General features: G+C 47.0%; 1 protein-coding gene across 3 annotated transcripts in view; it reads right to left on the reverse strand.

Annotated features, from left to right (window-relative positions):
- The window catches only part of dnah6 (dynein, axonemal, heavy chain 6), a 1,317,984-nt gene that overhangs the window by 447,733 nt on the left and 845,525 nt on the right, over positions 1-24,726 (reverse strand). For all 3 annotated transcript variants that reach the window (XM_085993638.1, XM_085993630.1, XM_085993647.1), the window contains one exon: positions 10,605-10,762. In XM_085993638.1, the coding sequence (XP_085849764.1) occupies positions 10,605-10,762 (158 nt within the window). The remainder of the gene's footprint in view (positions 1-10,604; positions 10,763-24,726) is intronic.

Genomic DNA, 24,726 nt, shown 5'->3' on the forward strand with positions numbered 1-24,726 from the left:
TGCTAGCTTAACTTTGTGTGGTCATAAACCTTGATATGAAATAGTAGTCGGCTGGCTCAAGAGGTAAGGTACCATCAAGTTGCCTGTGTACTGGGAAATCTCAACACGACTGCACAAACAAGAGTATCTCAATTTGGGATTGTGAATTCTATTAAATGAGTTCATTTATGATCCTCCAAAAACACTGAGATTGCCCTGGGTGTTTACATAGTCGGTTCTAAATGCTTGAATCAGTAGCTTGTTATTTGCTAGTTGGTAATATTTCACCAGCTACCACATCATTGCAGAAACGAATATCACCGCAACTTTTAATTATTAACTAATTGATCTCCCATAGAGTTACACATGAGGAATCAACACCCGTGCACTGATGAGGTTAAGCAGGGCTAGAGAGAGAGGAGATAATTGAATCAAGACATGAGGGCATAGAGGGATTATATGAGGGGAAGCAAGGAGAGAGATAGAGAGAGGAGAGGGTGGGAGAACAGAGAGGGATCTGGGGACTGGGGATGGGGTAAGTGAGAGTGGAGAGTAGAGCTGAGGAGAGAGATGGGGAGAAGGTGAGGACAAAAAAGGAGACTGGGAATTGGGTGAGGAAAGAGAAATGCATAAGAGGGGAGGAGAGGGGGACACGAGGCGAAACAGAGGGGAAGCAGAAGGGAAGGAATGGAAGATGGCAACATTTGTCTCAGTGGGGGAGGGGCTGCTGGTGGGTAATTTTGTCTCAGTGGGAGGAGGGATGCTGAGGTGCATATTGTGAAGCGGGGTTGGGGGTGGCAGGGGGTATTCAAATTATGCTCAGGGCAGGGGGTGAAATCCTTCTCAGTGGAGCTGTTCTGAACATCCACTTAGTCGGGGTGGGGGAAGTTACGAACTTGTGTTCAGAGGGGTGCGTGGTACAGCAGGTGGGCGCTTATTTTGATTCACATTGGAAATATGCTTCATTTAGTGTTGGTTCAATGTAATTGGAATGGACTGCCTTGATAGGATGAGAGGCATTGGCAAACAACAAAACAACAACTTGTATTTATATAGCGTCTTTAACGTGGTGAAACATCCCAAGGCGCTTCACAGAGGTATTATAAGACAAAAAATTTGACACCAAGCCACATAAGGAGAGACTAGGCAGGTGACCAAAAGCTTGGTCCAAAGAGGTAGGTTTTAAGGAGCGTCTTAAAGGAGGAAAGAGAGGTAGCGAGGTGGACAGGTTTAGGCAGGGAATTCCAGAGCTTAGGGCCTAGGTAACAGAAGGTTGAGCGATTATAATCAGGGATGCTCAAGATGGCAGAATTAGAGGAGCGCAGGTATCTCAGGGAGGGCTGCGCGGCTGAAGGAGATTACAGAGATAGGAAGGGCCGAGGCCATGGAGGGATTTGAAAACATGGATGAGAATTTTGAAATAGAGGTGTTGCTTATCCAATGTAGGTCAGCGAGCACAGGGGTGAACGGGACTTGGTGCGAGTTAGGACACGGGCAGCCGACTTTTGGATCACCTGAAGTTTATGTAGGGTAGAATGTGGAAGGCCAGCCAGGAGTGCATTGGAATAGTCAAATCTAGAGGTAACAAAGGCATGGATGAGGTTTCAGCAGCGAATGAGCTGAAGCATGGGCAGAGACGGGCGATGTTATGGAGGTGGAAATAGGCGGTCTTAGTTTTGCCGCAGATATGTGGTCTGAAGCTTATTTCAGTGTCAAATTTGACACCAAGGTTGCGAACAGTGTGGTTCAGCCTCAGACAGATGTTAGGGAGAGGGATGGAGTCGGTGGCTAGGGAACGGAGTTTGTGATAGGGACCGAAAACAATGGCTTTAGTCTTCCCAATATTTAATTGGGAGAAAATGTCATCTCATCCAGAACTGGATGTCGGACAAGCAGTCTGACAATTTAGAGACCGTGAAGGGGTTGAGAGAAGAGGTAGTGAGGTAGAGCTGGGTGTCGTCAGCGTACATGTGGAAACTGACGCTGTGTTTTCGGATGATGTCGCCAAGGGGCAACGCGTAGATGAGAAATAGGAGGAGGCCAAGGATAGATCCATGGGGGACAGCAGAGGTAACGATGCAGGAGCGGGAAGAGAAGTCGTTGCAGGTGATTCTCTGGCTACGATTAGATAGATAAGAATGGAACCAGGCGAGTGCAGTCCCACCCAGCTGGACAACGATGGAGAGGCGTTGCAGAAGGATGGAGTGGGCAACCGTGTCAAAGGCTGCAGACAAGTCAAGAAGGACGAGGAGGGATAGTTTCCCTTTGTCACAGTCACAAAGGATGTCATTTGTGACTTTGATGAGAGCCGTTTCGGTACTGTGGCAAGGGCGGAAACCTGATTGGAGGGATTCAAACATGGGATTGCGGGAAAGATGGGCACAATTTGGGAGGCGATAACACATTCAATGACTTTGGAGAGGAAAGGGAGGTTGGAGATGGGGTGGTAGTTTGCAAGGACGGAGGGATCAAGGGTTGGTTTTTTGAGGAGAGGGGTGATGACGGCAGATTTGAGAGAAAGGGAGACAGTACCCGAGGAGAGAACCGTTAACAATGTCAGCTAACATGGGAGCCAGAAAAGGAAGTTGGGTGGTCAGCAGTTTGGTGGGAATAGGGTTGAGGGAGCAGGAAGTGGGTCTCATGGACAAGATGAGCGCAGAGAGGTCATGAGGGGAGATCGGAGAGAAACTGGAGAAAGATGTGAGTTCAGGGCTAAGACAGGGGAGAACCTTAGAGGAAGTTTGGCCCGGTGGGCTAGGGGAAGGAAGGGAAGTGGCAGAGGCAGCTGAACGGATGGTCTCAATCTTAGAGAGAAAGAATTCCATGAGCTCCTCACACTTGTTGTCGGAGGTGAGGGCGGAGGAGACAGGGGAGAGGGGTTTAAAAAGACGGTTAGTAGTTAAGAATAGAAGCCAGGGTTTATCTTTGCATTCCAGAATAGTGAGCAATTTTGGCTGATGAGAGCAGGACCCGATAATGCTTTATGTGGTCCAGCCAGATCTGGTGGTGTTGTGTATGTACCTTTAAGAGAATAACTGGTCTCAGACTGCAGTACCGGCAGTGACCACCCCTGTATAAAAGGCGCTAGTAAGCCTCTGTAGTTTCAGTTTCCCGATTGACTCCTTTCAGTAAAGACTTGTTTTGTTCAACTCCTGCTGTCCGTGTCTCAATCATACACGGACATAATACTGGCGACGAGCCGATATGAACTTACCTACAGTCTGCACCACCTCCTGGTATCCATTCCTGCAGCGAAGTGAGCAGAGGTCGAGGCCAGAAGGAAGAAAGAAGCAGTAGAAACGGGCGTCGACCGTGGGCATCCGCCCCTGTGTTAGCGGAGTTGAAGATTGCTGGAGAAGCTGTCGAAAGCGGGGCCTGGTTCCTGTTGACGGTGCTTCAGCTAATTGGGCTGGTGGCAGGTAGTACACTGATCCTTCCTGGGCTGCGGCAGTCGCGAACTCGAGCGGGTGGCTTGCAACGGGGCCGAGCAGCATTGTCGGGAAGAGGAGAGAGAGAGGGTGGAGCACACAGGGCGCGGCCGGTGCTACGAAGCCGGGCTGCGTATAGACCCGAGAAGAGGGAGGCAAGAGTCCCACAGGGTTGTTCCACAATGGGAAAATAATAAAAAAAAGAAATATTAAACGCACAGGAAACCGCGAGGAGCTGCAGGTTGCAACGGAAACCACGGAAAGCAGCGCTAGCAACAGTGGGGAAGAAGGCAAAGCGCGGGAGGCGCCATCTTAATCAGCGGGAAAGAAGGCAAAGCGCGGGAGGTGCCATTTTAGATTTTCAAGATGCCGAAGACTGGCTGTATCACTGCCTTTGATAATACAATAGAGGACTGGACCACGTATGTGGAAAGAGTCGAGGTATATTGCGAGGCAAACGAAATAGCCGATGAGAAAAAGGCATCGGTATTGCTAAACTTAATGGGCGCTAGAACGTATGGCCTATTGCGGGACCTGATTACTCCAGCCAAACCGAAGGCGAAGAGTTTTAACAAAATTGTTGCTGTCCTACAGGAACACCTAAACCCTGCACCGCTGTTGATAGCAGAAAGATTTAAATTCCACAGGAGAACTCAGCATAAAGATGAGAGCAATGCTGAGTACCTTACGGAACTACACAAGCTATCAAAGCACTGCCAGTTCGGAGCAGGACTGGCAGATACACTACGGGACAAATTTGTCTGTGGACTCCTGAGTGAAGGAACACAGAAGAAGTTACTCTCAGAGAAAGAGCAGACGCTAGATAAGGCTTTCAGTGTGGCAGTATCGTACAAAGCAGCAGCCAGGGGAGCTGCGGAAATTCAACAAAAGCCACAGGAATACGGCACCCACGAAATGACACGGGGATTTGAAAAATGTTATCGCTGCAGAAGAACTAACCATGACCAGAAAGACTGCTGGTCCAAGGACAAAATATGCAGGCAATGCGGAAAGATGGGACACATTGCACGAGTTTGCAGGTCTGGGAAGAAGACCAGTGACAACAAAAAGGCTACTAAGGAACCGTACAAAAAAGTACAAAAGATGACGGACAGTAGTTCCGAAGACCAGATGACCGATAGTGAATCCGGGAACAAGAGACTAAGCTGTCTCAAACTTCACAAGGTAATCGCAAAAGAGGATCACCGAACCATTTGGGTCACCCTCACGATAGCAGGGTCCCAAGTTAAAATGGAATTGGACACAGGATCAGCGCTAACCGTCATGAATCGACGAGACTACGAGCGGCTATTCTCACACATACCCTTGAGAGAGACATCCATCGTCTTGACGACGTATACGGGGCAAAAAGTATACCCCAGAGGAAAAATAATGGTGCCTGTCGAATACAACGGCAAGAAAATACGGAAATTGTATCTCTACATACTGCAAAATGGTGGACCACCGTTATTGGGACGTGAATGGATCAGGAAGATAAGGTTAAATTGGCACTCCATTCATGCAATGACGGTGGACGGTAAAAAAGATGAAGACGTCACTCCTGGACGATTGTCAACAATCTTAGCTAACGCCAAAGAGGTATTTCAACAAGAACTGGGCACTCTTAAAGGCGTAACCGCCTCGATAAAAATAGAAGAGAATGCAATTCTCAAGTTTTTCAAAGCAAGACCGGTACCATATGCAATTCGCCCAGCCGTCGAGGCAGAGCTGGAGAATCTGGAGAAGGCAGGTGTGTTGTCTAAGGTCGACTGGAGCGAGTGGGCGACACCCATCGTTCCTGTCATGAAGAAAACGTTAAGCAATAAGTCTGAGGAGCCAAGGAAGGTTCGCATCTGTGGGGATTTCAAGGTGATGGTGAACCCAGTCCTTCACACAGTACAATATCCTCTTCCAAGGATAGAAGACATCTTCGCCTCACTGTCTGGAGGGAAGCGTTTTACAAAAATTGACCTAGCACAAGCATATTTGCAGATGGAGGTTGAAGAATCCTCTAGGAAGTATCTCACGATAAACACTCACAAAGGTCTTTACCAGTATCATCGATTGGTATTCGGAGTAGCATCGGCTCCAGCGATATAGCAAAGAGCGATGGAACAAGTCCTGCAAGGGATTCCGGGGACTCAGTGTTACTTGGACGACATCCTTGTGACAGGTGAAGATGACAGTGAACACCTTAACAACCTAGAACAGGTGCTCACTAGGCTACGGAAACATGGGCTACGAGTCAACCGCCCCAAGTGTGAGTTTTTTAAGAAACAGATATCGTATTGTGGCCACGTGATTGATGAAGAGGGGTTACATAAGTCCCCTGACAAAATTGAAGCGGTTGTTAAGGCCGCAGCGCCTGAAAATGTGTCGCAACTGAGGTCATTCCTCGGATTGGTGAATTACTACCATAAGTTTTTGCCGAATTTGTCGACAATCCTGCACCCACTGAACGCCCTGCTACGAACGGGAGCAGCATGGAAATGGAGCAATGCCTGTAAGCGGGCCTTTCAGAAGAGTAAGGACTTAATCACTTCAAGAGAAGTATTGGCTCACTACAACCCAGCACTGCCGATCAGACTGGCGTGTGATGCGTCTCCCTACGGCATTGGGGCGGTACTGTCACATAAATTCCTTGATGGTTTAGAGAGGCCGATAGCTTTTGCGTCATGCTCGTTAACTTCTGCCGAGCGTAACTACGCCCAGATTGACAGAGAGGCCCTCAGCCTAGTGTGGGGGGTGAAGAAGTTCAATCACTACCTGCACGGTCAAAAATTTACTCTACTAACCGATCGTCAACCTCTTGTCTCCATTTTCAACTCTCAGAAGAGCGTACCGATAATGACAGCGCAACGGCTGCAGAGGTGGTCCCTTTTCCTAGGGGCACACCAATATGACATCGAGTACAAAGGAACTAAACAGCATGGGAATGCTGATGGATTGTCATGCCTACCGTTGCCGACGGTGGAAGAAGAAGACCTTGCAGTGGATCCAATGGAGTTATTCCACTCGACCATAGTCGAATGTCTCCCTGTGACGAATGCAAACATAGAAAAGGAAACACAGAATGACCCGACACTATCACGGGTCTATGATTTAACGGTGAAGGGATGGCCAGCACATGGCGAACCACTGCTGCCAGCATTCTCACTGAGAAGAGAACAGCTGTCAGTGTGCAGAGGAACGTTGATGTGTGGATCCAGAGTAGTAATTCCACCTAAGTTGACGGATAGAATGCTCAATGAGCTTCATGAGGGTCATCTGGGTGGGGTAAAAATGAAGAACTTAGCCAGAGCGTTTGTGTGGTGGCCGGGAATCGATAGAGAAATCGAAGAGATGACCAAGAGCTGTGCAGGATGCCAGAAGGTCCAAAATGCCCCACCACAAGCTCCTCTACATCCATGGGAGTGGCCCTCATCTCCATGGCAAAGGGTGCACATTGATTTTGCTGGTCCCTTCATGGACTCGATGTTTTTAATTGCGGTGGATGCACATTCAAAGTGGCCAGAGGTAGTAAAAATGTTCTCAACCACCACGGAAAAAACTATCACAGTTTTACAAACCATATTCGCCAGGAATGGGTTGCCTGAACAGATTTGCTCTGACAATGGACCACAGTTTGTGTCTGAAGAGTTCCGGAGGTTCTTAAAGAACAATGGTGTTAAGCATTACACATCCGCCCCATATCATCCAGCCACTAATGGATTGGCCGAGAGGTTTGTTCAAACATTCAAGAAGGCTATTAAGGCAATGTGTAATGAAGATATACCCCTACAACACAAGGTGGACAACTTCTTGTTTGCCTACCGGAATGCGACACATGCGGTTACCAACCAAACTCCAGCCATGATGTTCTTCAATCGAAGACTACGATGCCGCTTGGATTTGGTTAAGCCAAACGTCCGAAGAGATGTGGAGAACAGGCAGTTTCAGAATATGAATGAAAGGCCGACCAGGAGTTTTAAGATAGGTCAACTAGTTTTGGCCCGGGACTACCGCACTGAGAAATGGCAGCCAGGAATGATTTGTACACGGCAAGGACCTCTCATGTATACCGTGGACATTGGAGCGAGCATTGTAAGACGCCATGCTGACCAGATTCTAGAGTCACTGGAAAACGTCAACTCCACACCACGATCTGATACACCTGGCAATGAAATCGACGTACCAATTGCAGCTACCGCAGAATCGGTGATATTGGAAGCAGATGAACCAAACAACGACATTGATCCCAACTCAACCTTGCCAGAGGAACCTGATACCCCAAAGAGGCGTTATCCAGGCAGAATCAGGAAGCCTCCTCAAAGACTGAACTTATAATTGCTTAAACTTAACCAATGTATCTAGCAACCGTAATTGTGATTGTAATTAGTTATCGTTTATTTGTTAAATGAATGTTATGTACTGTTTATCTAAAAGGGGAGGAATTGTTGTGTATGTACCTTTAAGAGAATAACTGGTCTCAGACTGCAGTACCGGCAGTGACCACCCCTGTATAAAAGGCGCTAGTAAGCCTCTGTAGTTTCAGTTTCCCGATTGACTCCTTTCAGTAAAGACTTGTTTTGTTCAACTCCTGCTGTCCGTGTCTCAATCATACATGGACATAATAGGTGGTGAATGGCTAAACCAGTTGTCTGCCATATCCGTTCAAGTCAGCGTCCCTTGGACTTAAGGGAGAGGAGATGAGGGCCGTACCAGGGGGTACGGCCAGGGTGAGAGAGAGTAATTGTTTTAATAGGGACTGCAAAAATATCATGGTGAATGGAGGGCCAAAGGTTGGACAATTGGGATTTCATAAGTGCAACATTAAGAGAGTTGAGAGTTTTTTCCAGGGGCGGACACAAGGAAGTAGGGTTGTGGTGGGTGGGTGTGGTTAAGAGCAACACGAGGAAGTGGTCAGAGATGACCTTATCTGCGATTGACACAATGGGAGTAGCGAGGCCACAAGAGATGGCTGTGAATATGGGTTGGTGTTAGGGAATATATATATTTTAATAACACAGATTTGAATATGATTAAACTAATAATGTAAAGAAATTTGATTATGTTTAAGTTGACCACGTGCCAAAGGATGGTGTGATTTATGAGATCCAATCACAGCTGGTAACGTCACCTCGGCTGACTTAAAAACTGAGAACAATGAAAATGCTGATTTAGCTTAAACTGTGAAAGTGCTGATCTTAGCTTAAAACTGAAAGTGATGATTCTGCTTAACTAGAGAACAAAGGAATGACTGATGTACCAGAGATCCAATCAGTGTGATGTAGTTGAACCAACCATAGCTCTGCATGCATGCTGCTGAGCCAATGGTAATAAAGGGGGCGTGTACATCTGCTGCTGTATAAAAACCAGCCATTTTGAATATGATGTTAGTCGGATAAAGGAAGTCAAACAGTGTAAATCAAGTGATGCAATAAATCGACTATTTAAAACTTACCACCGGACTCACAAACTTTCATTTTAGTGTGTTGACCTCAGATCAGTGTGGTCCACTGAAATTAATTACCCGATCTAACAGTTGGGGAGGTTACATAGAGTGGAGTTTACATGGAGGGAGAGATTAAGGGAGGATAGGAGGCTAGTGAACTCAGAGGAGAGACAGCATGATGAATTGAGATGGAGGTTGAAATCACCAAGGATGAGAAGTCGTTCGGTGCAGAGGCTGAGGGAGGAGAGCAGTGAAGATATCTTGGTAATAAAATTTTTTATGGTACTTGAGTGGGCGGTAGAGAACGAGAATTTTAAATGAGAGGTGAGAGGGGTGCAATAAGGTGAGATGCTCAAAGGAGGAGAAAGTGCCGGAGGAGTACGGGGACAGACCAAGGTGTGATTTGGTGATGAGAGCCACAACGCCACCACGGCAGTCTGAGCAGGGCAAGTGGTGGAAGGTATAGCCAGGCAGGGAGACTTCATTTAAGGGTAAAGTGTCATCACCCCTCAACCAAGCTTCCGTCAGTGCCATGATGTTGATGCAATCATCCACGATAGGCTCATGGATGGCAAGGGCCTTCTATTCAATCCCAGTGCTTCTCCTTTCTTCACTCCATTTGCCTGACTGTCGCATTCCTCCTCAGTAGGGTATTTGCTACAGGTTTGCTTATTTGCCAAGTTGTCTGAATAGCCTGCATTGTTAAGCTATTTTCAGTTATGATGCGGTCACTTGTTCAGAGCTTTTTCTTGATGGTCTTCTATTTGTTGCTGTTCTTGGGTGGGGGGTTGCAAGATACTGTTCTTCATGATTTTTCACACGTTTGTTTTAATTTTGGTCGTTCAATTTTTAAATAGAGTGCAAACTGAATTCTCCTGACAGCATCAACAGGTGCAGTTCCAATGGAATGTTGCAACCACACACCATTTTAAATATATAATGGAGTTTAGGGGTTTGTTACTGTGCTACAAAAATGTTAATTAGGTAAACCACTTATCACTGATGACAAAATATTATTTATATTGTACAGATAAGTGTGCCCACTTCATATTTTGTTATATTGCAAATTTCAAGCCTAATTCTTTCCCACCCACCTCCCATTTGCCCTGTTGCATTTAATTTCCAATGTGCTAGTAAAGAGGTGGTAAGAACAGTCTTGATGTGCTGCCCAATATAATATGAAATACATAAATTAGGGAATACTGTTCACAGTTTATTTTTTATGTTAGTAAAAATGATTTTAAAATAAGTTTCTCCAGGACAGGTTTGGTTTTGTAACCTTAAAATTAGAGCTAGGCTGTTCAGGGATGATGTCAGGAAGCACTTCTTCACACAAAGGGGAGTGGAAGTCTGAAACTCTCTCCCCCAAAAAGCTGTTGAGGCTGGGGGTCAATTGAAAATTTCAAAACTGAGATTGATAGATTTTTGTTAGGTAAGGGTATTAAGGGATATGGAACCAAGACGGGTAAATGGAGTTAAGATACAGATCAGCCATGATCAAATTGAATGGCGGAATAGTATCAAGGGGCTGAATGACCTACTCTTGTTCCCATGTTCCTATGTACATTCATTCACAACTTGCATTGCTGAAAGAAAAAAAATGCTAATACCACAAAAGTAGAAACTGAAGATGTCAGAACTGGCATTGTTAAAATAAAAGTATCAGTTTATACCAATGAAAGGTACATAAGTAAAGTATAACTGAGCTGTGAGATTTATTGTACCCTTACTTGTCAAAGTTAAAGTTTGTTTTTGAGCATCACCTGTACTTCTTTCCAAAAGAGTTTCTCTCTATCATAGAATCCACCAAAGTCCTGGTATTGTCGAAGGAGCTCAATAGGTGGCTGTGATCCATAGCGATCCAATTTGGGCATGTTAAGATCATCCACAAAAATTATAACTCTTTTATTCCCTGGAGCACCTGTTTGAAAAAATAAAGAGCCATTTTAAATCAGTTTTTGCAGGGTTAGTACAACCTCGTTATGAAGCCGGATTGCCGAAATAACAAACTTCAGTTGAAATCAAGTCCACTAGTACTTTTCATTGAACCAAGGTTCTACCAAGGGGTAGAAAAGGCTGTGCCACGTTCAGGATGCCAAATGACACCTTTTCAGTATGCAGCTTAGGAGGATCCTGCTGCAGGAGGTACTGGAGAGAGGGGTGGCCCTCTTTGGAGTGGTGATGCACCCTTCTGAAAGAATAGGCGAAAACAGCTTGGGTGGAGGCAGCAAATATTATGAATCCTAACTCACCTGTGACTCGGGGATGGATTTCCTCAGGGCTTCTCCTCAGCGGAAGTTCACCAGAAACTACATTTACACACATAAAAGGGGGTTGCCACCAAACTTCCAGCAAGGTTATAGCAGCGGGAACCAATACAGCTGAACAAGCCAACCACACAGCACCTATTTTATATGGGCACTGCACTCTAATAGCGTTGTTCTGGCACTGAGACTATGTTACAAAGCAAGGATCACATTAAGCTTTTTACAAGGTCTTAACGACCATAGCACATGTATGATATGCTGGCTCTTAACGCCACAATCGCTTCCCCACTCTCTTATCCTGTACTAGGCAGGCTGCAGTGCCCAAGTCACCTCGACCGAATGAGCATCAGTCCTATGAGTGCTGAGCATCACATTAACAGTCCCAATTAACGGCCCAAAATTTGCGATTGGAGGCTTCCCGCGGACGGATGCCTCCGACCTGTAAAAAATCTACGCATTTACCTGGTGGCCCGGGAGCTACGGAGGCTTGCGATCCTGGGCCTCTCCAGGTATGCGGGCAGAGGCCCACGTATCCCAGGGGCGCATGTGGTTTGCAAGTGCCCCATAGATCACATGGGCCAGCCCAACCAATAAAAGGGAATCCCCATTCATACTTATGGGAACTCCCATAAGTATGAATGGGGATCATTTAAAAAATATACGAGCACATGAAATTATTTTTTTTTGATTGCATATTTAAAACTAATTAAAATTCCATTTAATTAAATATTTTAAATGAAAACTTAATTTAAAAAAAAAACTTTATGGGGGAGAAATTTGGTATCACCCCGTTTGGGGCGTAAGTACCGGCCGGGTGCGAAATTTTGCACCCGGCGCAAATTATCGCCAGCTGCTGCTAAACTGGCCTCCTTCACCCCAGAAGGTGCTTGGAGCGCTAAAACAGGTGCTGCACGACTGTCTTAAGGCGCTAAGCCAGAGGAGTGAGGCGCTACCTCTGAGGGCGGGCGCAGCGCAGGTGCGGCCAGTTAGCGATTGCGCACAGACACGCTGGCGCCGGTCAGCTCTTAAAGGGGAGGGTCGATCTTGAATTGCAGCCACACCCTGCGCATCGGAGCCCTGAATCTCGGCCTGGACAGACCTGTTGCCACATTCTTAAGCCAAGGACCATGGAGAGGGCCAGGGAGTGAGCGCAGCGGTTCAGCGAGGGGGCCTTGGAGGCTCTGGTTGGCGCGGTGGAGCGCAGGCGATCTCTCCTGTACCCGGACAGTGGCAGGGGGCCGCTGCCCAGTGACTATCGAAAAGCTTGGAGGGAGGTGGCTCACAGAGTGACCTCCAGCAGCATGGTGCCTAGGACCCCTGTGCAATGCAGGAAGAAGTTCAACGACCTCACTCAGGTCGTCAGGGTGAGTGCCCTTTTCAGAATCCTCTTCATCCCTGCATGTCGACCTCACTTTATGGCCAAAGGGTCCTGAAAGCCCCAATGCCCAGCACTCCCAACACCTATGGCCCTTTCAGGAAACTCACACGCACATTCAGCACTTTGCACACTGTAAGGGCTATTTGACCACGGGAGGCAGTGCAGCTAAGATCAGGGCTTCACACTGTGAGGGCTATTCGACCATGGGAGGCAGTGCAGACAAGATCAGGGCTGCACACTGTAAGGGCTATTCGACCATGGGAGGCAGTGCAGACAAGATCAGGGCTGCACACTATAAGGGCTATTCGACCATGGGAGGCAGTGCAGCCAAGATCAGGGCTGCACACTGTACTCAGAGCCCGTCCTTTTTCTTGCAGGGCAAACTGGCGCATAATAGGAGGCGGCAGCAGCGGACCGGGGGAGGCCGGCCTCATCTTCAAGCCCTGACCGATCTGGAGCAGCGAGTCTAACGGATTATGGCAGGCCGGATGATTGGCCCCGTCGCCACTGGAGATGCCGACCCCGTTATGGACAGCAATGGTAAGGTCATCACCTTTTTGACCTCTCTCCTTCCACTTGTTCCTCACACCAGCATCCTTTGCCACTTTTGAGCCAAATCAGTACATTGCAGCACTCATGCCTCCCTTGCTGCCACCCTGTTCTCACACTAAAGCCACTCTTGCACCTCCCTGCTTTCAGATGCTGATTCACCAGGTGAGGAGGCGGGCCCTCAAGCTGCCACTGTGAGTGATTCTGAAGGCGAACAACGAGGAGGAAGCCGGACCATCAGTGCCACCCTCAGCCGAGGCAGCCCATGGCCATAATGGGGACACGTCTTCCCTGGAGGGGAGCAGGGGGGAATGGTCTGAGGAGGGTGAAGCTCCGGGGCCCAGCAGGCTGCAGCAACGAGAGGGGGGTAGGGAAGCTCGGCGGCCTTCTCCCCGGAGGGAGAGTCTGGCCTCGAGTCCTGCTACAGTGAGCGCAGAAGAGGTGCAGCTCCTCGCTGAAATGAGCGCCCAGGCGGAGCACAGGCACACTGAGCTCATGGCTGCAGTGGCAAGGAGTGTCCAGGACTTCGGCGCAGCACAGGCAAGGAGTCTCCAGGACTTCGGCGCAGCACAGGCAAGGATTGTCCAGGACGTTGGCGCAGCACAGGCGGCTGCCACGCAATTGCTAAGTGCTGCAATGCAGTCAGTGGCTGGTCTCATGCAGACGCAGATTGAGGCCACATGAGCACTGACTGCTGCCACCCTCGCTGGATCGGGCAGGATTCCCCGGGGCCCTCACCGCGCCGCAGCAGGCCAGCAATCTGTGCTTCAGCAGATTGCTCCGCATGCTGCAGTGCTGCCCCGTGGAAGTGCCAGTGTGTCGGCCAAACAGGGAGTTGCTGTCCTCTCTCAGGATGACAGTATTCCTGCTGCCAGCACTGTCACTTCTCCACTGCAGCTGCCACCACCTGTAGGACAGACTGGTGCCGCCCATGCAGAGTTGGAGCAGTCAGCAGCCGGGCCCTCCAGGCCCAGAGCTGGTCCAGGCTGTCCCTCAAGGGCATCTGCAGTCTCAGTTTCTGACACTCAGCAGCCTTCCCCCAGCCTTGCTGCAGCCACTGGGGTCCCATTACGGAGGAGCTGCAGGGTGGGAAGGGGCCAATCTCGCAAGCGAAGCAGATCACCCTCGAAGGGCAAAAAGTAGGAGGTGTGGCAAAATGTTGTTAATTGTTTTATTGAAGGCCGAGGATCGTGGTCATATTTTTGTTACTGTTTTGGTCATTGTCTCCAGGTTGTGAGAGCCAGTTATGTGACTGACTGTTTTTTGGGGGGTTTCTTTCTATTACTTTGTCATGCGGGAAGGGTACACAGTTTGTTAAATAAAGAAGTGTCTTTATTCAGAATGTGCATGTTTGCTCTTTGTTGCCTTGACCGGCTTAGAGGTTGCGGCACGGTTCCATTCAGGTTCTTTGAATGGCAGAAGCCATTCCCTCAGCGACTTGCTATAAGCCGCTGATGGACGGCCCTTGCACTTTGTGCCTCCCTCCCGTCTTGGTGCTCCTCCTCCTCCTCCTCCTCCTCCTCCTCTGCTGGTGCTCCAATGTCTGGTGGCATTGGCTGAGTCCTGAAGATTGCTAGGTTATGCAGCATGCAGCACACAACAACGAAGTGGGAGACTCGCTCAGGTGAGTACTGAAGGGCTCCTCCGGAATGGTCCAGACAGCGGAACTGTTGCTTCAGCACGCCGATTGTGTGCTCAATGATGTTCCTGGTAGCTTGATGGCTCTCATTGTATATCGTTCTTTAGCAGGGGTGCTGGGCGAATGGAGCGGGGTCATCAGCCAGGTGCACAGAGGATAGCCCTTGTCCCCGAGAAGCCAGCCTCCTGGGTGAGCTGGGGCCTCGAAAAGGTCTGCCACAGAAGTTTGACGCAGGATGAAGGCATCGTGGCTGCTGCCTGGAAAGCGGGCATTGACAGCGAGTATCAGCTGTCTGTGGACACAGACCAACTGGCCGTTCAACGAATGGAACCCCTTTCGGTTGCGGAAATCCTCGGCATTCTCTTGCGGCACCCGCAAAGCCACATGCACGCAGTCAATGGCGCCCTGCACCATGGGGAAGCCCATTGCATGCTCTTGCTGCTTGTCCGGGGTCATGGGGAAGGAAATGTACTGTCGTCTCCTTTTACAGAGGGCATTCGTGGCTTGACGGATGCAGCAATGCACCACGAACTGGGAGATATTGGCAATCTCCCCAGTAGCGGACTGAAAGGAGCCGGTGGCATAGAAGTTGAGAGCCACTGTTACCTTCACTGCCACCGACAGAGACGTCCTGCTCCTTAGTTGAGGCTGCAGATCTGGCTGAAGCAGGTGGCAGAGCTCAGTGACCACCTCCTTGCTGAATCGCAGCCTCCGAAAACACTGCTCCTCAGACATATTGATGTATGAGAACTGTTGGTGGAAAACCCTGGGAGCGTAAGGTCTCGTGTGCCGACGTCTGTTGGCCCTCCTCCATCTGGCCATGATTGCCACTCTGTCTCTGCGCCCTCTCAATGTAATGGAGAAGCCCGACGTTCCCATCCATTGCAGCCCCCATAGTATGTGGCCACTCAAAGTTATGCCGGTGAAAAAGCAAAGCAACTACAAACTTCTGGTCAGAAGCCAAAAGTACCTCAGCGAGCGCTGACTCAATGCAGAAATCTCTCTCCCTTTGTCTCTCTGCAAATCTCTCTCTCTCTCTCTCTCAGAAGGAGTGGTCCAAAAATGACTACCACAAAGAAGCCAGGAAGAGCCCTCTTTAAATAGCACCCCGCTAGCCCCACAGCGACTGGGAACTGTTCCAGTCAACCTGTCATTGGGAGCGACAGGCGGAAAGGAGGGGGACACCACTGAATTTCCGGTCCGGGGTGCCCCAAGGGCGTTGCACTCTGAAATGACGGCAGGATCTGCGTGCGCAGCTGAGCGGGCGTTGCGGTTTAGCGCCGCCGCTAAATGTCCGCTCAATTTCGTGAGAGGCGCAGGTATCGCCGCGCCCGGGCGCTAGCTGGTTCGCGCCCCACTTATCGCCCTCTTAAGGCGCTAACGGGTGGCGCAACCAACTGAATTTCTCCCCCTATATGTTTTAACAGGGCTAAAAATAAACAAACCTTATTGGACAGGGTTTTTAATGTATACATGAGTGTTAAAATTTTATTTTTCTATTTTTTAAAAACTCTTATGCTGGTAAAAGCAGGCCCTACGCCTGCTTTTACTTGGCGTAAGAATTTCACAGACATTCGGCAGGCAGAAGTTGGGCAAATAGCACAACTCTCCACCCACAGAGGCCCACCTCCCGGGGATGCGGAGGAGATTCTTGACAGATCGCAAGTTCCGGGTTTTAGCGCATACACACCTTGTACACACCCATAGGGGTCGCAAAATACAGCCCATTATTTCTAGGGGTCACAAAATATGGTCCATTATTTCTTTAACTAAGAGAGCCAAGTAATCAAGCCTATCTTGAAAAAGATATTCAGAAGGTCAGGAGTTAACATGCAGGTACAGCAAGCAATTAGGAAAGCAAACGGTATGTTAACCTTTATTATAAAAAGATTGCAGTATAAGAGTAAAAAAAAGTCTTACGGTAATTATATAGGGCTTTGGTGAGACCACACCTGGAGTATTGTGTACAGTTTTGGTCTCCTTGCCAAATGAAGGATATACTTGCCATAGAGGGAGTGCAACGAAGGTTCACTAGACTGATCCCTGGGATGGGGCGATTGTCCTATGAGGAGAGATTGAGTAGACTACGTCTATATTCCCTAGAGTTTAGAAGAATGAGAGGTGATCTCACTGAAACGTGTAAAATTCTTAAGGGGCTTGACAGAGTAGATGCAGGGAGGATGTTTCACCTGGCTGGGGGGGTCTAGAACTAGGGATCACAGTCTCAGAATAAGGGGTCGGCCATTTAGGACTGAGATGAGGAGAAATTTCTTCACTCAAAGGGTTGTGAATCTTTGGAATTCTCTACCCCAGAGGGTTGTGGAGGCTCAGTCGTTGAGTATATTCAAGACAGAGATCGATAGATTTTTGGATTCTAAGGGATATGGGGATAGTGTGGGAAGGTGGAGTTGAGGGAGAAGATCAGCCATGATCTTACTGAATGGCAGAGCAAGCTCAAAGGGCTGAATGGCCTACTCCTGCTCCTATTTCTTATGTTCTTATGAAAGAAATAGATGCGAGTACACCCTTTAGCATCCAACTGATGCAATGTTTCCACTTCCTGAAAAAGAAAAGGCAGTGGCAGACTTTTGAGGATGTCTACGCAACAAAGCATGTATGGCATGAATTCTTTTAACATACAAAGTGTGGTACACTTGAGCATTCAAGAAATAAGTCTCCATCATGCCTGCATTTTACATAACTGGAATAGGTGCCAGCCTGGAGGAACTTATATGTGGTGCTTTAATCAACTTGGAGATAGTGCGCTGTCTACTCACATTGTTAATTTAACTGAGATGAGGGATAGCTGGTAATTTGCTACAAGGGAAAGGATAGGATAATATTTCAGGTGAAGTTTTGTCAGGACTCGGATTTTGTGTGTTGATGAAGGATCTCCGCTTGAAAAATAAAGGTCTATTTTTTCATTCCAGATGCTGATGTATATTTCCAGCTTTTTTTCTGCCTCCCCCCCGCCCCCCCCCCCCCCAAACTTCTGGGATTAACATTTTTTCCCCTTCTTTGTCTATGCAACAGTATATGATTGATTGCAAAATGTATGGACAGTCATCTCATACAGCCTGGAGGGAGTTAGTGCCATTGATGCCATGGTAACAATGATCCTCACAGTTACAGATTACATATTTGCAATGACCAAGAATGACTTTAGGTCTGTATGGAACTAATGTCATATGACTCATATCTCATTTATATTATAAAACTGCTTCGACATTATTAAGTTCCTTTGCTGCCAAATTGCCCAGTTTATACTGCAGGCATATTTCAGCAATATCAGAAAAAAACAAGCATGTGCAAGATTTGTAACTTTATCAATCTAGTTGGGATCTCCCTCAGCGTTGGGGTAAGTGCCATACAATCCAACCAAGATGAAAGTGGAGAGCTCAGCCTCCCCGCAGCCAGAGCCAAGATAAAAAATACATGGAAGTTACAAGACACAAACAGACCATTCAGCCCAATCCAGCCTGTGTCAGCATTTACCCTCCAAGCGAGCAAATAGTTTCAATCATCTTGTTCCCATACCCTTTCAACCGCTTTTCCTTCATCCACCTATCCAATGTAATCTTGAATGTTGAAATTCTTCTAAAAGGATAATAATTTATCCTTCAAATTCTCTTTCTTCTTTTGTTCCCTCTGCTATTGTAAGACAGCTGCTGTCATAACAAATATTCCATTCATATGAAATGTCGCTGCAACTAATGAACATGGTTAAAAGAATGTGCAGGTATCAGTTAACCATACTTCAATAGCAGCAGAGCACAAATGTATACATTCGCCTCAAATTGGCTGGTTGGTTTGCATTAGTCAGCACAATCCCTTAATAATTAGTTTAATTGTCATTAAAATACTTGCGTAGCAATGCATTATAGCCATGTTTAAATTAACTGTAGAAAATGCAAGTTTGTGGTAATCACCCGAAACAAAGGTAACACACAATAACCATCCCATCATAAGCACTAAACAGATTAGCCCGGATTTTGCGGTAAAAATAACGGGGAGGCTATCAGCGCTCATCGTTGCTAAGTGTAAATCAGACAGCAAGTTCAGACGACCGCACATGTGCAGTTTTACATGGAAATCAGGAAGTTGTTGTCCGAGTTGCCCTGCTCCTCCAGAAGCTTCGCTGTAACAGTATCTCACCGAGACACTCGTCATTGAAAAACATGGAACTGCGTGAAGTTGCTGTATTACGTGATAGATACCCACTAAATATGGCAGGAAAAAGTTAGGGCTTGTCCATTACAGTGTATTAAATTTTTAACGGCATGATAAGTCTTACGTACTGCCAAAGAACCTCTTTGGCACTGAAAGTTAACTTTCACAAGTGTGGGGTCTCATTCCTTCAGATTTGAATTACAGGAAACTTTGTGCTATCCGGCACCGACGGGACCGAGCTGCTGCCGTTCCCTCAAAACTGCCGTACACTCCAGAGCTAATGTTGAAACATACGGAGATTTTCATCTCCGTATGAATCAACAAACCCTGTTGCTTAGCAACAGCCTCTAAACAGTCGGCAAGCGTCTCTGTAGCATCTCTAGCTGAAGCTGTTGCTTAGCTACAGACGTTGCAGAGCTTGACTGTTCAAAAAAAGCAAAGAAAAGAAACGAAAAGAATAAGAAACGGCTCCTGATTTTTGCCGGTGGCTCCAGCTTGCCGGACGGTTCGCCTTCGGATAACACAAAGTTTCCTGTACTGTTGGAGATTTAAAAAAATAAAAAGTAAATATTTTTGGAAAAAAATTTCTTTGTGTCTTTTGTGTCTCTCTCTTAATCCCATCTTTCTTTCCCTCTCTTTATTTTGCATGATTTGACATTGAATTAAATATTCTAACTTACACTTCCTGGTTCATATTCTGCACGTCTCAGTCAGGATTGTTCAATCTGGTTGGTTAAGGAGATACACAGTTGCTTACCCTGTTCACACGTCCCAGATCCCCTGCAGAGGGCACTGCGCCAAAATGGCTTTCTAATCACAGTAAAACTTCAGTACAAAACTTCGATATGCTATGCCTCAACCCATGTTGTTGATTCTGTAATGGCTTTTTGGGTGTGGAATCTTCGTCCGCCCCATCGGAGTAGTAGAAGTGTGTGTGTGGGGGCGGCGGGGGGGGTGAGAGGGGGGATGGCTGGGAGCAGCAGTTCCCTAAGTCGGGTGTTCCTGTGCCAAGGCCTTGGAGGTAACCAGCATATGGTTGGCATATACTTCTGGTAAAACCAGGTGTACTTTGGTCAAGCAAGGGCAGAAGTGGAGGGCGCCTGGAGGGCCAGACCAACACAGAGAGCTGGACCACTGAAGATAACTGCCTGAAAGATCCGCTGGGGTTTTTACACCATTTCTCTGGAATGTCCGCCGATCTTCTGCCAGAACTATGCCGGGAGATTGGGGAATCCCTACAGGAATTCAACCCGGATATGTACTTAAAAAAATTATACAGCTGCTCCTTTACACAGGGGGACACCCCCCGCCCCCATTGGAATGTTAATTATGTAACCATCTGACCCCAAGAAGTTCAGAAGCATCAGCGATGGAGGTAACCAGCAGGCAAGATCCTAGAGCAAGTGTTGGGATCGCTGCCCCCATTGTAATGTTGTGATGAAATAACTCTGTGTTCTGGCATTTGTATTGTTGTTGTTGTTGTACTTGTTAATGTCTGGAATGTTCCACCGGTGTAACCACTAATGCTCCTCCCTAGCCCCGCCCCTCTTCTGGAATGTTCTACCAAGGGCTGGGTCGGTGATGACTGTGTTAACTTGATGCCATGTTCTTATTTAATAAAAGCCTTTAGTTTTAAGCTTTAACCTCATGGATTCAGGCAGTTATTTGGCACATCAATTTTATTAAGTAACAACTTTTGGAAGATGGATCGATTTTTGAAACCAGAGCGTCTGGATATCGATCCCCATTCGGCAGACGCGTCGAAGAAATTTACACATTGGCTTCGATGTTTTGAACACTTCATCGCATCGGTCGATTCGACGGTTAACAAGTTGGGTCTTCTAACCAACTTGGTAAGTCATCAAACTTACTCGATAATGGAAGATATTACTACATATGAAGAGGCCCTCGCAGTCCTTAAGGCCCAGTACCTTAAGTCGGTTAACGAAGTATACGCCAGGTATCTTTTGTCTACTCGCAGGCAATTACCCGAGGAATCTCTGGACGATTTCCTGCAGGACCTTAAGGCTTTGGCTAAGGATTGCAACTACAAGGCTGTCTCTGCCATAGTGTATCAGGAAGAAGCCATCCACGATTCTTTCATATCTGGCCTCCGATCTAATTATATTCGACAGAGACTCCTCGAGAACGACTCGTTAGTTTTAAAAACGGTCGTCGCTACTGCTCGATCGTTAGATGTAGCCCAGAAGAATTTAGAAGTGTATGCATCAGCCCATGCGTCTCTCTCAGCCTCGTGTGTTCCGAGTATGGAGGCATCCATAACACCAATGGAGCTTCCACTTAATCCTATTGTTGCGGCTGTACCCCATGGGTCTAAGTGTTATTTTTGTGGCCAATCTAAACACCCCAGGCAAAGATGCCCAGCCAGAGAGGCTACCTGTTTTAAATGTGAGAAACGGGAAAATTTTAGTAAAGAGTGTAAGGGTAATCCTGTACCCGATGTCTTCCCTGCTGCCGCCCATCGTTTTACTCTAGCCTCGGCTACAGTTGACCAGACCACACCGTGTTCCTTGTCGAAATCTATGATGGACATCAAGATTAATGGTCGTCCTACTGGGTGTTTGATAGACTGTGGCAGTACTGAAAGTTTTATACACCCCAACCTTGTTAACTCCTGTTCATTGAAGGTGTATCCTACTCGAAGTGAAATTGTGATGGCGTCCAAGTCCCTTACTTCGGAGGTAACTGGATATTGTAAAGTCACATTGACCGTTAAGGATACAGAGTATAAGGACTTTAGACTCCTCATATTACCTCAGTTGTGTGTGAACTTAATTTTAGGCTTGGACTTCCAGTGTCAGCATGAGAGCGTTACCCTTAAGTATGGTGGATCTCAGCCTCCACTCACAGTCTGCGGCCTTTCTACTTTAAAATTAAGTCCGCCTTCTTTGTTCGCGAACCTTGCTCCTAATTGTAGACCTATAGCGACTAAGAGTCGATGGTATAGTTCAGAAGATAAAACATTTATAAAAGAGGAAGTGGAAAGGCTTCAACGGGAGGGAATCATCGAACACAGTAATAGCCCGTGGCGTGCCCAGGTGGTGGTGGTTAAAACTAATGAAAAGAAAAGACTTGTGGTCGATTATAGCCAGACTATAAACTTGTATACCCAATTAGATGCCTATCCTTTGCCTCGTATTTCTGAGATGGTGAACCAGATAGCTCAGTACCGCGTGTTCTCCACCATTGATTTAAAGTCTGCCTACCATCAACTCCCCTTTAAAATAGAAGACCGACCTTATACGGCCTTCGAAGCTAATGGGCGCTTGTACCAATTCCTTAGGGTGCCCTTTGGAGTGACAAATGGGGTATCCGTCTTCCAACGGGAGATGGATCGTATGGTGGATGAATACGCATTGGAAGCAACATTCCCGTACCTGGACAATGTTACTATCTGTGGGCGCGACCAACGGGAGCATGATCAAAATCTCGCGAAGTTCCTAGAGACTGCAAAGAGGTTAAACCTGACCTACAACGAAAACAAGTGTACCTTGGTTGCGTTGTGGAGAATGGGGTAATCGGGCCAGATCCTGAAAGATTACGCCCACTTGAGGAATTAACTTTACCTCACACTGTAAAAGCTTTAAGAAGGTGTCTGGGATTCTTCTCGTACTATGCCCAGTGGGTGGCTAACTACTCAGATAAAGTCCGACCTCTTAAGTCGACGTCTTATCCGCTATCGGCGGAAGCTCAGGAGGCTTTCCTTAATATCAAACGGGACATTGAGAAGGTAGTGGTATGTGCCGTGGATGAGAAGATCCCTTTTCAAGTGGAAAGTGATGCATCTGATTTTGCGTTGGCAGCAACTCTTAACCAAGCTGGTAGACCAGTAGCTTTCTTCTCTCGTACATTGCAAGGACCAGAAGTTCGACATTCTTCAGTGGAAAAGGAGGCACAGGTGATTATCGAAGCAGTCAGGTATTGGAGACATTATCTCGCTGGCCAATGTTTTACGCTCATTACTGACCAGCGGTCTGTGGCCTTTATGTTCAACACTAAGCAGAGAGGCAAGATCAAAAATGATAAGATTTTAAGATGGCGAATAGAACTGTCAACATATGACTATGATATTCAGTACAGGCCTGGAGTATTTAATGAGCCATCGGATGCTTTGTCACAAGGAGTATGTGCTAGTCTAGGTATAGATAAGCTTCAAAGTCTCCACGACACACTCTGCCACCCTGGGGTTACCAGAATGAACTACTTCATTAAGTCCCACAATCTACCCTACTCTATTGAGGAGGTCCGGATAATGACCAGAACCTGTCGTGTTTGTGCTGAATGCAAACCCCGCTTCTATAAGTCGTCCGAGCCAGCTCATCTTATTAAAGCAACTCGACCATTTCAGCGTTTGAGTCTCGATTTTAAAGGTCCCGTTCCATCAAGAGACCGTAATGTCTATTTTCTTAATATTATAGACGAGTACTCTCGGTTCCCTTTTGTTATCCCCTGTCCGGATGTGACTAGCGCTGTTGTAATTAAATGCCTCTGCCAACTGTTTTCCTTGTTTGGCATGCCTAACTATATACATAGTGATAGGGGTTCTTCCTTTATGAGCGAAGAATTGCGACAGTTTTTGCTATCGAAAGGGATTGCAACGAGTAGAACTACCAGCTATAACCCTCGTGGTAATGGGCAGGCCAAGAAAGAAAATGCGACAGTGTGGAAGGCTATCGTACTGTCTCTGAAGTCGCGAGGCCTGCCGACCTCTCGCTGGCAGGATGTCCTGCCAGACGTGCTGCATTCCATAAGGTCTCTTTTGTGTACAGCAACGAATACCACCCCTCATGAAAGGATGTTTAGTTTTCCAAGAAAAGCTACTAATGGAGTAATGTTACCCACATGGTTGACGACCACGGGCCCTGCGTTGTTGCACAGACATGTGAGAGGCCACAAGACTGATCCACTGGTGGAGGAAGTACAACTCCTCCATGCTAATCCCCAGTATGCATATATTCAATATCCGGATGGGCGAGAGGATACGGTCTCTATTAAAGATCTTACACCTGCTGGAGCTCGAAGAGAGTTCGACTCTGAGAGTAGAGTTTTCAATCGTGGTATTGGACCTTTAGAGACACAAACCCTCAGTGTAGAAAATACTGATGATTCTGGGAATTCGAATGAACCGGAGTTAGTACTCCGGGAGGAGCCTCAGCAAGCGTTACGTCGTTCCCAGAGGATTATCAGACCTCCTGACAGACTGAATCTATAGCAGGGGGTGAATGTGATGAAATAACTCTGTGTTCTGGCATTTGTATTGTTGTTGTTGTACTTGTTAATGTCTGGAATGTTCCACCGGTGTAACCACTAATGCTCCTCCCTAGCCCCGCCCCTCTTCTGGAATGTTCTACCAAGGGCTGGGTCGGTGATGACTGTGTTAACTTGATGCCATGTTCTTACTTAATAAAAGCCTTTAGTTTTAAGCTTTAACCTCATGGATTCAGGCAGTTATTTGGCACATCAAATGTAAAGGACGGTGTTGTGTTCTTTATAATCACCAAAAGTGGATAATTAAAACAGATATTCCAGCTATCCCGAGTCATAGATGCTCATCATGGAGATCTTAAAATTAATCTAAAATTTCAACACTGCCCTCAAGTGTACAAATGTAGAATTTACAAGGTACATGGTTGGGAAAAGATAGAAAAGAGACAAAAATAAAAACAGTTAACGATGGGTCTGAATAGGATTGCTACTTTAGTTGCTTATTGATATTAAAATATTGATTTATCTTACACTTTTTTCCATTTCCCATCTGTCTTGCTCTTCAGAATTTATCTTATCACTGCCTCTTATTAAAACTTACTGTGGCCCACAGACCTTTTGGCCTGGATTCTCCTCTGAATTACCACCCATTTTGG

Source organism: Somniosus microcephalus, chromosome 1, assembly GCF_052327205.1.
Source record: "Somniosus microcephalus isolate GS21.2 chromosome 1, FLI_Smic_1.0, whole genome shotgun sequence".
Classification (NCBI taxonomy): domain Eukaryota; kingdom Metazoa; phylum Chordata; class Chondrichthyes; order Squaliformes; family Somniosidae; genus Somniosus; species Somniosus microcephalus.